The sequence below is a fragment of the Temnothorax longispinosus genome, chromosome 3 (assembly GCF_030848805.1).
Source record: "Temnothorax longispinosus isolate EJ_2023e chromosome 3, Tlon_JGU_v1, whole genome shotgun sequence".
Lineage (NCBI taxonomy): Eukaryota > Metazoa > Arthropoda > Insecta > Hymenoptera > Formicidae > Temnothorax > Temnothorax longispinosus.
Window position 1 is genome coordinate 363,061 of NC_092360.1, and position 14,903 is coordinate 377,963.

General features: G+C 35.4%; 1 protein-coding gene across 1 annotated transcript; it reads left to right on the forward strand.

Annotated features, from left to right (window-relative positions):
• The first annotated feature begins 3,468 nt into the window (after positions 1-3,468).
• Positions 3,469-8,844, forward strand: LOC139809824 (uncharacterized). Its single transcript, XM_071773049.1, has 2 exons — positions 3,469-7,599; positions 7,716-8,844. Exon 1 carries the CDS (start codon positions 4,671-4,673, stop codon positions 5,796-5,798), a length of 1,128 nt encoding a protein of 375 aa, XP_071629150.1. The 5' UTR covers positions 3,469-4,670; the 3' UTR covers positions 5,799-7,599; positions 7,716-8,844.
• The last annotated feature ends 6,059 nt before the right edge of the window (positions 8,845-14,903 follow it).

Consider the following 14,903-nt stretch of genomic DNA (forward strand, 5'->3'; position numbering starts at 1 on the left):
ATTAATCACACGTAGACACCGAAAACTACGGAGCGCACTATGTGGACTTCGTCATCGGCAACCTGGGACACGTAGACATCGAATTCAACGTATTATTACACCTGGACACCGAAAACTATGAAGCGCACTATCTGGACCTCGTCATCGGCAACCTGGGATACCTAGACATCGAATTCAAGCTTGATTCATAAGAATCGACTTAAAAATTCCCTAGCGGCACTTTCTGCCAAGCGTAGAGAACCTTCTTTTCCGTTGACTAATAGCGAATTCGGGCGCTTGCACTAGTGCACACTGAGTGCGCACTAAGGCTTGTTTATAATCTATTCTTATATTTAAAGTCATTTAAATACACATTTAAAAACTTTTTAGCCAATAAAACAATCTGTAATATCTATATGGATGCTGTACAAATCATTTTACAGACTAAGAAGTATTTAAGATGATCTGTAAATAATAACAATTGATTAAGAACAACCCTTAGTGCGCACTCAGTGTGCACTAGTGCAAGCGCCCGAATTCGCTATAATATATATTATATCAAGCTTGATTCATAAGAATCGACTTAAAAATTCCCTAGCGGCACTTTCTGCCAAGCGTAGAGAACCTTCTTTTCCGTTGACTCAATATATATTTTATATATTACCTAATTTACCTAAATAGAAATCTTTCTCCTGACCGATAAGTCTATCGACCTAATTTCGAAATACGCGCGCGATATCGAAACTGGCGATACCTGCGCCGCCAGTGTCGAAAAAGTGAAAGTGACGTTCTCTGTTTGTTACATGTATGTTATAAAAAGCGGTCGACGTAGACGACGACGACGTACCTTAATAAAAAATTTTCACATTTGGACTTTGCGTCGCAATATCTCCGCTCGTAGGGCACGTAGCAGAATATTATGAGAGAAACCCCCCCCCCCCCTAATTGGACCCCAAGCTATCGATCAAGCCTACTTAGAACTTGATCCGTTCACTCGTTATCGAGATCTCAACATCTCGGGTACTCGCAACCCGTCGCGTCGCGTAAAAGAGTCACGGTCGGTCTCGCTCCGCGTGTACTTGGCGCGAGACACTACCGTGTCTCTTGATATATTATGTAAAAGAAGAGTTAAATCAACAGGCTTTTTTTTACAACTAAATAAACGATTTAATTTCTTTGCGTGCATGTCCATCCCTACCTATATTTTATCAAATGTTGGGTAAACATCCCGTTTAGGGGACCCACCTCCGATGGCTTTGATCTTCACATATATTGTCAAGGTCACCCTTCTGAGTGACCTTCAGAAGGTTTTAGTCGGGGGTCGCTTTTTATTAAAAAGTTATTAACAAAAAAAAGTTTGGCGACCTCACCGATTTCAATGACCTTGATATATGTTGTCAAGGTAATGACCCCGAGTGACCTTCAGAAGGTTTTAGCCGTTGCTCGTTATTCGTTAAAAAGTTATTAACAAAAAAAGTTTGGAAAATACGTAGGTTAGATGACGCGCTTTACAAGTATTTAACTGTTTAAAGCGCGTCACTAATCTACATAGGTTAGATGACGCGCTTTAACAGTATTTAATTGTTTAAAGCGCGTCAACTAACCCATGCGTAAACCATTTCGGGGCTACCGCACCTCCCACGAAAGCAGGCGGGGGGGGGGGGTGTGGGTGAACCTCGGTTCGCGTGAAAAGTGTATGCGTGAACTATTTCGGGGCTACCGCACCTCCCCCGAAAGCAGGGGGGGTTTGGGTAAACCTCGGTTCGCGTGGAAAGTGTATGCGTGAACTTTTCATGCGTGGAAAGTTAATATGCGAGATGCCACATGGATTAGATGACGCGCTTTAAAAGTCATAACAAAAAAAAGCTATGGCTATTTTACAAAAAATTTTATCCATTATTTATTATATGAAATTGGGCCAAAAAAGTCATTGATATGGACTATTTTACAAAATAAATTTTACTTCGAAAATTAATAAAATCACCTAGTAAAAGTAGAAATTATTGTATATTTAAATTATAATTTCTCTCTCTCGGCTCAAGAAAGTTATTAAGGTTGAAAATAAATTAAGTTGAAAAATGCATCTGCCAATCACAATAATATCAAAATTAAATCATTTGTTTTCTTTTATTTAACAAATAAAATGTAGAAATTTTTAATTCTGTAACACTCTTCTACGACGTAAATTAAATTTAGAAACGCATAATAATTGTAATAAATTAACGTAAGTAATTGTATTATTACCTTTGTTTCGTTAAATAAATAAATTGCATAAAAAATTAGAAATGTAAAAAACACGTCAAGAGGATATAGGTTTCTTTCCATTAAAGTAGATTCTTTCATTATAGTAGGGGAGACCGGGGCTATTCGTGACACTGCTGAAATTTTGTCGCGGGCCTAACTTTAAAATGCTTGCTGCTAGAAACCTATAATATCAATCACAGAGATGTTTCTTAGTGTCCTCTAGATACCAACGAAATGGCATTTGCGTGTCAACTATTTTTCTCTCTCAGTGACAGAAAGTTTGATTTCAAGTGCTCAAAGTAAATTTTTTCAAATCCCAAAAATTTGTTTTTTCGCCGAATAAAAGTGTTTAAAATGTAAGAAAAATAGGAGGAGAGATCATATATCGAAAATAAAGCGCGACTGTGTTCGTAATAAATAAGTCAGATCGAGACATGTTAGATGGCGATACGTGCGTCGTCTTGTGTGTTCCCACGCGATCTGCGCTGGACGCATCGTGATTTGAATGAAGTATTGTATTGCGCGTGCGCGAGAAGAAGCGTGCGAGCCTGCGACGAACCGAGCGGGCATTCGTTTCCGGGCGTTGGTCGAGGTAACAACGTGCTCGTGCTTGAGACGTACCGGTGTTAGAATATTCGAGAAGCGAGAATCGTAGCATTGGCAAATACCGATTATCGTCTAAACGACGTGATTTCTGATATCTGCTACCTGCATAGCAGCTCTGTTCAACGATAAACAGACCTTACGAAGCATCAGCTACGAGATTATACCGGCTCAGAGATTGACCACGCCTTTATAACTGCGTGCAAAGAAGGAAGGACAATCCGCCATTACTGTATCGTCGTATCTCACAAAGGAATAACCGCTGCTGAACGACTTGAGATGTTTGAGGGCCTATCAGAAAGACAAAAGGTGGATTCTTATATTAAGAATCTATTCAGTAAGCAGCGATTTCTACAGTAAAGAGGTAACATTCAGATTTCCGGCAACCACAGATCATTACATGGTTTAGTAAAGCTCTCGTATGACAGAGTGCTAGGGTGGAATAATATTCCCCTCTCCTTATTTCGATCTTGGTTCCAGATTTCTTGATATATCTATTACGGGAGGCTAATGTCCTCAGAGAACGATGCAGATTGCCATAGAACAAGTCTGACATCACATGTAACACTAAAAACGATTCGAATCTGAGCTCAGTAAAATAATTAGATTGATTTGTAAATGGTTGCAACCTATACATATATGATTATTTCTCTTTGGATTAATACGCGGATTAATTCGATTCCATAACGAATTATTATCATTTCAACCGAGAAACACTTTCTGTTTATATAAAATTACTTACGTTACTTTATTCCTTACTTGTGTTACAAGTAGTTCGATTCTTTGCGTCATAGATTGTTTTGAGGATATAATTATATTCCTTCACATGTTTACGTATATTCTAATGTATTCATTTTGACCGATGTAATGCAGCGACGATTACCGATAAGAAGTAATTATAGATTGATACGTCTTTCCTTAGATATATATATATATACAAAACAGTGACATATAATATAGTGTATAACTTATTGCACATTCTCTATTATCTTCTGATTTTATGAGTTACTTCCAAAGATATTGGTCATTCGAACTAGAAGGAAATTACATTACAAAAGTTAATGCGACGTATCAATCTATCCATCACATATTCTTTAGTGCTATGTATTTATTTCTTGTTTGTCTTGTGTAACAATTTACTTTATTTCATGTATTATCTGTTTCATACGAATGGTCTAATTCCACGAACTTATTACGATGTAAGTTATAGTCTTACAAACAATAGTTGAAGTCACATACAGTCCAGAGAAAGATTAAGAGAATATTAATTCATTAAAGAAATCAACATTCAAGAGTTATTTTATGATCTGAATATTGGGAAGCGTATTTTAGTTTATGCAAATTGACAAAAGGATCATTCGTCTGAGAAATATTATGTATTATATTACTTGCTATTCATTTCTTTGTATTATTATTTCTTATGTGTTGTACGAATACTGATAAGGTTTTTGGCAGTTTTCCTTATCCATGCAACAAATGTTGGTATTCTGTAATTATTTCTGCCAAGCAAAATATATGATCTCTCACTCGAAAAGTAAAATGTATGTGTCGTTTCATCTACTCATTAAATCTAAAGCCTAGGCTCCTGCGCGAGCTTGTACTAAACATTGGTCCTTCGAGCCGGATATGTAATTCCGGATTTGTAGTTTCAGATAAGTGAATCGGATACAGATATTAAAATATAGAATCACTGAGTTGTGAATACTTTTGCTATTACGTGTGAAATCCGGATCGGGGAAACGACACATAGAGTTTCGCGAAAGTTTACAATTAGAGACACGTGGAAAGCATTTCGCCTGAGTCAATTCGCTTTTGATATTACTAGATAATTACAATTCAATAAAATGGATTCGATAATACCTCTTATCGATCAACAACTAAAAGCTAGAGATTTCATAACTAACGCTTATGATAATTTTATCGCAATAGGGTCCTCGGACATTACGAATCAGAGAGTGGATAGGTATTTGTCCTCTTTGACTGATCTTTGGACTAAATTTAGTAATGATCATGACGCCATTCTAATGGCTATAGCCGTACTTCCAGACGAAGAAAGGTCGTTGATTCTTAAAACTCATTCATACTTTAAGAAACAAATATACTTGGATACAGAGACATGTTATTTAGAAGCTTCAAAAAAGATAAAGTCTAGTCTTAGTGTAGAACCAACCGTGGAAACAAGGGCTGATCTCAGTATAGCGCAACCTGCTGTAGCAAGTTCTTCGTTGAATCAATCATTACCGTATGAATTTCCTACGGCACATGACACTCATTATTCAAAGCTTCCGCTTATTGAGATTCCAACATTTGATGGTGATCCTTCGAAGTGGCTTAACTTTAGAGATTTGTTTGCTTCTCTCGTTATAAATAGTAGTAAGTTGTCGTTAGTTGAAAAGTTACAATACTTAAAAACAAGCTTAAGCGGTACCGCTGCTCATTTAATTCAGAATACTACTCTCACAGCAGAGAACTTTTACAAAGCATGGGAATCGTTGTTAGCTTTTTACGATAATATTCGACTTCAAGTCCACACGGCATTGGATTCTTTACATAATCTGAAGCCTATGACGAAAGAATCATCAAGTGAATTGGAACGTTTGTATACGACTGTTCTTCAAATTCATAGGACATTAGAAACTTTGCAACGACCCGTAGATAAATGGGATGATGTTTTCGTTTACTCAACAGTACTAAAGCTAGATTCTGACTCGGTGAAGGCTTGGGAGGATAAAATAGGTTCATCAAAAATCCCTCCTTCATGGAAAGAGCTTACAGAATTTTTGGTTACTCGTCTTTTCTCGCTTCAGGCGTATGAAAGGTCTCGAGGTATAAAGACTACGTATAAGGCTACGGCTAAAACTAATTATCAAGGTCAATCGGAAAACGATACCACGTCGTGTTCTATTTGTAAAGAAAAACATTATATCGTGAGATGTCCTAAATATATAAATGAAACTACCGATCAAAGTTAGCCCTCGTAAACAAACATAAATTGTGTTATAATTGTCTAGGTAAACATAGAGTCGCGAATTGCAAAGTCACGAAGCGTTGTCGTACATGTGATAAGAAACACCACACAACTATACACAGAACAGATAATTCTTCCAATACTAAAAACTTAAAATCAAAAACTCCAATCGAGTCTAAACCCGACGTAGTAGAAGCAGAAACGGACACACCCTAAGTATTACATTCGACTGTTAATAAAAGTTTCAAAGCTCCTTGTGTATTGTTGGCTACCGCGCAAGTTTTAATAGTTTCCAAGAAAGATGAAGTTAAAAAGGTTCGTGCTCTACTTGATTAGGGATCAGAAGTCTCGTTAATATCCGAGTGCGTTGTGCAACAGCTTAAGTTGCCTCGTACCAAATCATCGCTCTCTTTAATAGGAATAGGGGAGCAGAAAGCCAATACTACTAAGGTATTTACTTCGTTCAAATTGAGATCGCGTTTTGGTGTTGATCTAGATTTGACTGTTTTCGGCTTACATTCTTCCAAAACTTACTAATTCCATTCCTTTTGTTGACGCTACCGAAATTTCATGGCCTCATTTGGAAAGTATTAGTTTAGCAGATCCCAAATTCTTGTCACCCGGTTCTATTGATTTAATATTAGGAGCCGACATTTATGGTTTTTGCTGGAAAATAAGTTGATAAAGGGTTCTATTGGTTCTCCAGTTGCTCAATCGACCAAATTGGGATGGATTATTTCAGGGCCAACTAATTGTAAAGTCCTTCTGAAAATTAGACATAGCTATCACGTATCGGTTAATAAAGACTTTATGATTTAGTTCATAAATTTTGGGAAGTAGAAGAGATCCCTTCTTCGATAGCTCAGATGAAAGTATTGCAATTGGATCAGTTCTGCATGGCGGGCGGATTCACATTGAAGAAATAGATGAGTAATCACCCGGACATTCTAGCACATATTCCCACAGATAAAAAAAAAAAAAATTAAATTACTTTTCACATCTCGTAGAGAAATCAGGAGATTTAGCTAAGTTTCTTGCTAAAGATGATCACACTAGAGTCGTGACTGTTAAAACTCACGTTTCGGAATTTCAAAGACACATCACAAAGCTTTGTCTTCTTCCGATCAATAATGAAACTCTGTAAATAGTTAATTCGTTAACCACGTTAACGAAGGCGGGCGGAATGTTTAAAATGTAAGAAAAATAGGAGGAGAGATCATATATCGAAAATAAAGCGCGACTGTGTTCGTAATAAATAAGTCAGATCGAGACATGTTAGATGGCGATACGTGCGTCGTCTTGTGTGTTCCCACGCGATCTGCGCTGGACGCATCGTGATTTGAATGAAGTATTGTATTGCGCGTGCGCGAGAAGAAGCGTGCGAGCCTGCGACGAACCGAGCGGGCATTCGTTTCCGGGCGTTGGTCGAGGTAACAACGTGCTCGTGCTTGAGACGTACCGGTGTTAGAATATTCGAGAAGCGAGAATCGTAGCATTGGCAAATACCGATTATCGTCTAAACGACGTGATTTCTGATATCTGCTACCTGCATAGCAGCTCTGTTCAACGATAAACAGACCTTACGAAGCATCAGCTACGAGATTATACCGGCTCAGAGATTGACCACGCCTTTATAACTGCGTGCAAAGAAGGAAGGACAATCCGCCATTACTGTATCGTCGTATCTCACAAAGGAATAACCGCTGCTGAACGACTTGAGATGTTTGAGGGCCTATCAGAAAGACAAAAGGTGGATTCTTATATTAAGAATCTATTCAGTAAGCAGCGATTTCTACAGTAAAGAGGTAACATTCAGATTTCCGGCAACCACAGATCATTACATGGTTTAGTAAAGCTCTCGTATGACAGAGTGCTAGGGTGGAATAATATTCCCCTCTCCTTATTTCGATCTTGGTTCCAGATTTCTTGATATATCTATTACGGGAGGCTAATGTCCTCAGAGAACGATGCAGATTGCCATAGAACAAGTCTGACATCACATGTAACACTAAAAACGATTCGAATCTGAGCTCAGTAAAATAATTAGATTGATTTGTAAATGGTTGCAACCTATACATATATGATTATTTCTCTTTGATTAATACGCGGATTAATTCGATTCCATAACGAATTATTATCATTTCAACCGAGAAACACTTTCTGTTTATATAAAATTACTTACGTTACTTTATTCCTTACTTGTGTTACAAGTAGTTCGATTCTTTGCGTCATAGATTGTTTTGAGGATATAATTATATTCCTTCACATGTTTACGTATATTCTAATGTATTCATTTTGACCGATGTAATGCAGCGACGATTACCGATAAGAAGTAATTATAGATTGATACGTCTTTCCTTAGATATATATATATATATACAAAACAGTGACATATAATATAGTGTATAACTTATTGCACATTCTCTATTATCTTCTGATTTTATGAGTTACTTCCAAAGATATTGGTCATTCGAACTAGAAGGAAATTACATTACAAAAGTTAATGCGACGTATCAATCTATCCATCACATATTCTTTAGTGCTATGTATTTATTTCTTGTTTGTCTTGTGTAACAATTTACTTTATTTCATGTATTATCTGTTTCATACGAATGGTCTAATTCCACGAACTTATTACGATGTAAGTTATAGTCTTACAAACAATAGTTGAAGTCACATACAGTCCAGAGAAAGATTAAGAGAATATTAATTCATTAAAGAAATCAACATTCAAGAGTTATTTTATGATCTGAATATTGGGAAGCGTATTTTAGTTTATGCAAATTGACAAAAGGATCATTCGTCTGAGAAATATTATGTATTATATTACTTGCTATTCATTTCTTTGTATTATTATTTCTTATGTGTTGTACGAATACTGATAAGGTTTTTGGCAGTTTTCCTTATCCATGCAACAAATGTTGGTATTCTGTAATTATTTCTGCCAAGCAAAATATATGATCTCTCACTCGAAAAGTAAAATGTATGTGTCGTTTCATCTACTCATTAAATCTAAAGCCTAGGCTCCTGCGCGAGCTTGTACTAAACAAAAAGAATAAGAGATCCGAAACGGTAAGTTGTATTCAGTCACTCGACTTCATTAAGCATAATAATGCATAAGTAGCAGGGTTGGCAAAAAACATGTTTTTTTTATTTTAAACAAAAAACATTGTTTTTTTTGTTTAAAACAATGTTTTATGTTTTATTTGTGTTTTAAACTAAGGTATAAAAAAAACATGTTTTAAACAAAAAAACATGTTTTAAACAAGCAAAAAAAACACGATAGCTTTGATCTATGCAAGAAGATTTAAAATAAAATATTTATTGATCTGAAAGCAGCATTCGACTCCGTGAACAGAGAAAAAATTTGGGAGGCACTGAAAAGAGAAGGGATTAGTGAACAGCTGAGAACTAGGATAGAAGATCTGTACGAAGAGACAAGAAGCGTGGTAAGAGTGAAAGGAGGAAAAGGGATCATGCTTTTGCATGGTCAAAGGAGTCAGACAGGGATGCCCGCTGAGCGCTATGCTCTTCATACTACTGCTGGCAGATTTAGAGGAAACAATGAGAAGGGGGCAAGATGGAGGCGTGGTAGTAGGGAGAATAAAATTTTGGACGTTAGCATACGCAAACGATATAGTAGCTATAGCAGAGGACGAAGAGGAGATGAAGAGGACGATGAAAAAGACTGGAGAAATATTTCGACAGAAAAAAGCTGAGAGTGAATGTAGGGAAAACAAAGGTAATGAGATTTAGGAAGGAAGTAGGTAAAATGAAGAAAATGGAATGGAAATGGATGGGAGAAAAAATAGAGGAGGTAAAGGAATTCTGATATCTAGGCTACACATTCCAAAAGAACGGAAGACAGGAGGCGCATATAAAAGAGTAAGGAAAGCTACCATAGCAATGAAACAGGTTTGGGGAATAGGAAAAAAGTTATTTGGAGGAGACTGGATAAGAAGAATTAAGTTATACGATTCAGTCGATTCACTGGTAGCAAGCATAGCTTTATATGGAGCAGAAGTGTGAGGATGGAAAGAGAGAGAGAAAATAGAAAGAATGCACGAAAGGTATATAAGGTGGACATTGGGCCTAGACTGGAGCACACCCGGATACATAATAAGGGTGGAAACCAAGAGGGACAGAATGAGAGTAAGTGCTGGTAAAAGGGCGATGAAATACGAGGAAAAACTGGAAAGGGGAGAGGGAAATGAGATTGCTGACAAGACAATGCTGGAAAGAAATAAAAGGGAATGTCAGGAAGGAAAAGGCAAATTGGGAAGAAGAGAGAAGGAGCTTTTATGAAAAAAGAGGATACGCAACTGAGGAGATAGGAGATAGAAAGGAAAAGAGGAAATGGCTGAGGCAGTATAGAGGAGATAACAAGAAGAGACAAAGACATTCAGAGTCAAGAGAGAGATGAAAGAGTAAGAGAGTCTAGATATAACAGGTGGTACAGGGAGATAGCAGAAATCAGAAGGCCAGAATACCTAGAGAAAAAAGAGAAAGAGAAGTCCATGATCAGGATAGCGAGATTTAGGCTAGGTAATGAGATGAGAGGTGGAAGATATTGGGAACCAATAGAGAAAAGAAGCTGTAGAATATGTGGTGCAGAACCAGAGACATGGGAGCGTGTGTTAGAGCGGTGCACAAGAGGAAAGGAGGAGGAGAAGCCAGAAGGAATTGGCGAGAAGATCATAAGGATACTGAATAGTAAAGGAGAGAGAGATAAATGGATGGCAGAGCTGGAGAGAAGAAGAAGGCAGGCTAATACAGCGGCAAGTTAGTCAGAAAGATTAGAGAATAATACAGATGATTTTTGTTGAGGAGGATAAGCGGAAGGTATTGGATTCAAAGAGAAAGGAAGAGAGCAGATTGAGGGTGAAAATGGACGAGGACAAGTCGGTGGAAACGAGGGTAAGAGAAAGAGAGGAGAAAGAAAGGAGAAAAGAGAGGAGAGAAGAGGAAAGCGGGAGGCCAAAGAGGATCATGGAGGAAGAAAGAGCGAAAAGGATGGAGGAGAATCTCCTTATGGATACGGACGAGGACGAAGCAGATAGGAAGAAAAAAGAATAGGAGAAATTTAGGATGGAAAAGAGAGATAAAAGAAGATAAAGAGAGAAGCATTAAGAGAGAGGAAGGGGAGAAGGAAGTAAGATTGTAAGAATGTAAGAATAATCTTTAATGCAGTTATTTGCAGAGTGAACGTAGAATAAGAAAGAAGGAAGGCATCAAACAAGAGGAGGGAAAGAGCCGGAAAGAAAAGGGAAGAGCAACGACAGAAAGGAGAAAGTCAGAGGGGTGCGGAATTAAAGGAAGCTGAAAGAGATGACCAGAAGGGTGCCGGATGGAAGACGAAGGGAAGGGAAATGAGATGTGAGGTCGCTCAATGACCAGGTCGGGGAAAAAAGAAATAAGAAAAATTATATTATAGATATAAAATGTATACAATTAATGATTGAATGTATAATGTATATGATTTTATTTGTATAGCAGAATTTGTAAAGGTTTTTGGGAACGTTTTTACTGAAAAAAACGCCTTTTCAATCCCGGAAGGGGGGTGAAATAAAAATTAATTGATTGATATATATCTTTATATTTATATGCTACACAAATAATATAGATAAAAAACTAAATAAAGGTTTAGTTTTTGTTTTTTTTGCAATTTGTTCTAAATAATCACATGTTTTTAATTGCAGTGTTTTAAACAGTTTTAAACAGTAGTTTAAAACTGTTTAAAACAAAAATGTTTAAAACAGTGTCCACTGTTTTAAATCAGTTTTAAACAGACAGTTTTAAACAAATTGTTTAAAACATGCCAACCCTGATAAGTAGATTTTATGGTATTCTTTCTTATCTGTAAGTCACGGATCATGAATAAGGAAAAAATCACGCCGGGGCATTTCGTGACACGAGCAATCGGGGCAACCAAAAACGCCACAAGCGTAAAAAAAAAAAAAAAAAAAAATTCGCAGGGGCCGTGGACGCCTTCGAGAAGTATGGTTTCCCGTAATCGAATGTGAGCGATGAAGACGATTAATGGAACAGGCGTTACATTTTTCCTCATAACTTTTTATACATATAATATGTAAATTTTGACAAATAAAGGCTTTTTCAAAGTATAAAGTAGATAAAAATTGCAAAAACGAAAGAAATCTATATAGTTTGTTCAATCAGAGAAAGTGTTGCGCATTATCCCGTGGTTTGTCACGAATTACCCCGGCTTCGGGGCAATTCGTGACACATGACACAGCGATACATTTCTTGATATATTTCGAGACTCGTGAGAAAAAAACCTACATATTTTTTTTCTTTTAAACTAGAAAGATAAACAATTACATCGCACTAATAAAAATTTTTTAAACATTTATACGACGCGAGAAAAAAAATTTGAAACAAAAATGTGTCACGAATAGCCCCGGTCCCCTAGATGATTTTTCTTGGATATAATACTTCTAATATTCTGTTTGTTAATATTTGCTAAACACTATAGAATCAATAGACATTGTTATGAAATTATTCACTAACGTACGTTAACGAAAATCTTCCTCTCTCTTACATACTTTTTTCTCTCCATATGTGTTATATCTGCCATGATAACCGCTGTCATAATATATCTCCTGACAAAATTATTTGCGAAAATGTTATTCTTTAATTATATATTTGAATAAAATACAAGGGGCTCGATTGTCCATAATGTTTATTAACAGTACATAACAATTTCTTTTTCTATATGCAAGGTCTATAAATACTATAAAAAAATTGAAAATATGAAATATTTATTCTTTGTATTTAATAAGAAAAATTTTTAAAAACCCATCCATTTTTGCCCATATAACCCATAGAGGTGGGATATGTGTCTATCCATGGATAGAATATACACCTTATAAAAAATTGCAAATAATGTTTATAAATAAGGCAATAAAATGTCATAATAAGTTATAAAATGTGTAAGTGTAAAAGTTTATTAAGGTGTAAGAATGACCCAGTGAGAAAGCTAATATCGAAACGATGTCGAAACGACGTCGAAATTAGCTTAAATGTCGAAATTATCTCGATATCGCTGGCAAGGGTAAAAAAGTCAATGTTTGTTTGAATTTCGACATATTTTCAAGTAACCTTAAATAAACTTATATGAATGATAGACAGCCACTCCTGTTACTGTTTTGTTCAATTTTACTGTTGTACCTCTGTGCACATCCGTTTATATGTAAAATCTCGTTTCGAGATCGAAATGATATCAATATGATACTTTTAATTCGATGTTGAAAATACTCATCAATTCGACATCGAATTGACGTCGATTCGACGAGTCATTTTTTACTTACTGGAATAATGATTTCGAATTTTGTTTTTTAGTTTTGCTATTGCACTAAGATTATGCCTTATAATTTAACGTTGCTGTCTCGCTAAAATTTAGAAATAAATTGTGCAAATATTGATAAATATTAATGTGTATATTTCTTATTGCAACCAAAAATTACAACATGTTTATTTATCGAGCATATTTCGGGTTCTGCATATTTTATTTGAACAACACTCTTTTAAGATGTTTCATGAATTTGTACGTGCACATAATTAAATTGGAGATATGAGACTAAATTCATCTGGGTGCCGACCATCCAGGGCTGCGTTCGGAAACGTCACCCAGGTATACACGGGTATACTCCCTTCTTCTTCTAACTCGCTGAGATAGAAAGAGAAGGGAGTATACTCGTGTACACTCGGGTGACGTTTTCGAACGCAGCCCTGTGTGGTCGAGGCGTATTAAAAAAAGAGAAGCCACATACGTGTGGAATAATATCAAATAAAAGTATTTTTCTTGATCGACAAAATATTCGGTCATAATAAGCGGCAACGAAGGACGTGATCGAGTCCCGTTTTTAGAGAACAGGATATTGAAAATGTACGGACAAAATAAATATAAAGTTAAAGAAAATGCCATGGTCATGACAAGATCTAAAGAACGTTTAAAAATCAATATACTTGATAAGTAAAGTTATTATAACTTTACTAATTAGTGCAAATATATAGTTGCGTGTAATAAAAGCAATTGTCTTACATAATAATACAACCGTGTAACGTTTCGCATAACTACCGTACTTTTCTATGATGCCGATTTCATTCTTGTCAGATAGCTCATTATGTAGATATGTTATTGCAGTTGCTTCAACAAACATTTTACTTGTTGTTTTAACAAGATTTCATGTTGTTGCACGGAAGACATTATATTTATATCGTATTGAAATCTATATTTTGAAAATGTTTACTCATATGTACGAACAAAGTACATAATATATAAGAATCGTTTTATTTACGATCTTAGTATTAATACTAAATGAAATGTATTTAATTGCAAAAATAATGTACAACAATGCAGAAGAGAGAACCCTGATAAGTAAATCCGATGTACACTTTACAGTCAATAATATAATAAACTAAAAAAAATATTTTTTACAAATTTTATTAAAATTACTATTTTTTGCGATCGTTCTGTTTACAGCAATTTGCTTTATAGTTAAAATAATCGAATATTATATATATATATATATATATATATATACATATAATATTCGATTATTTTAACTATAAAGCAAATTGCTGTAGATCGTTCTGTTTACAGCAATTTGCTTTATAGTTAAAATAATCGAATATTATATATATATATATATATATATATATATATATATATACATATAATATTCGATGATTTTAAATAAAGCAAATTGCTGTAAACAGAACGATCGCAGCAATAATATTAGCATTGCACTGTTGTCTGTTTATCTGTCAATATCTGTTTGTAATGTAAAATATTGCTACATATTGAAACTTAATATTTTATTAATTAAAAATTACAAAAATGTACCTGAAATATAATGAAAGTTGCCAAATGCCAAAAAGTAAAATTAATTGAAGTCGAACGAATTTAGATTGCTGATAAGGCCATAGACCAACTACAAGTAATAGAAGCCGATTGAGTCTGATATGCAAACAGTCGATACAGATCATTTCTTTATTGAGCATTGAAATGCAATTGACGGAAAAAAATTGATTCGCTTGTTTTTTGTTTACTTGTCGATTGAGTTTTCTTGTTTCCTTTTTTTTTTTA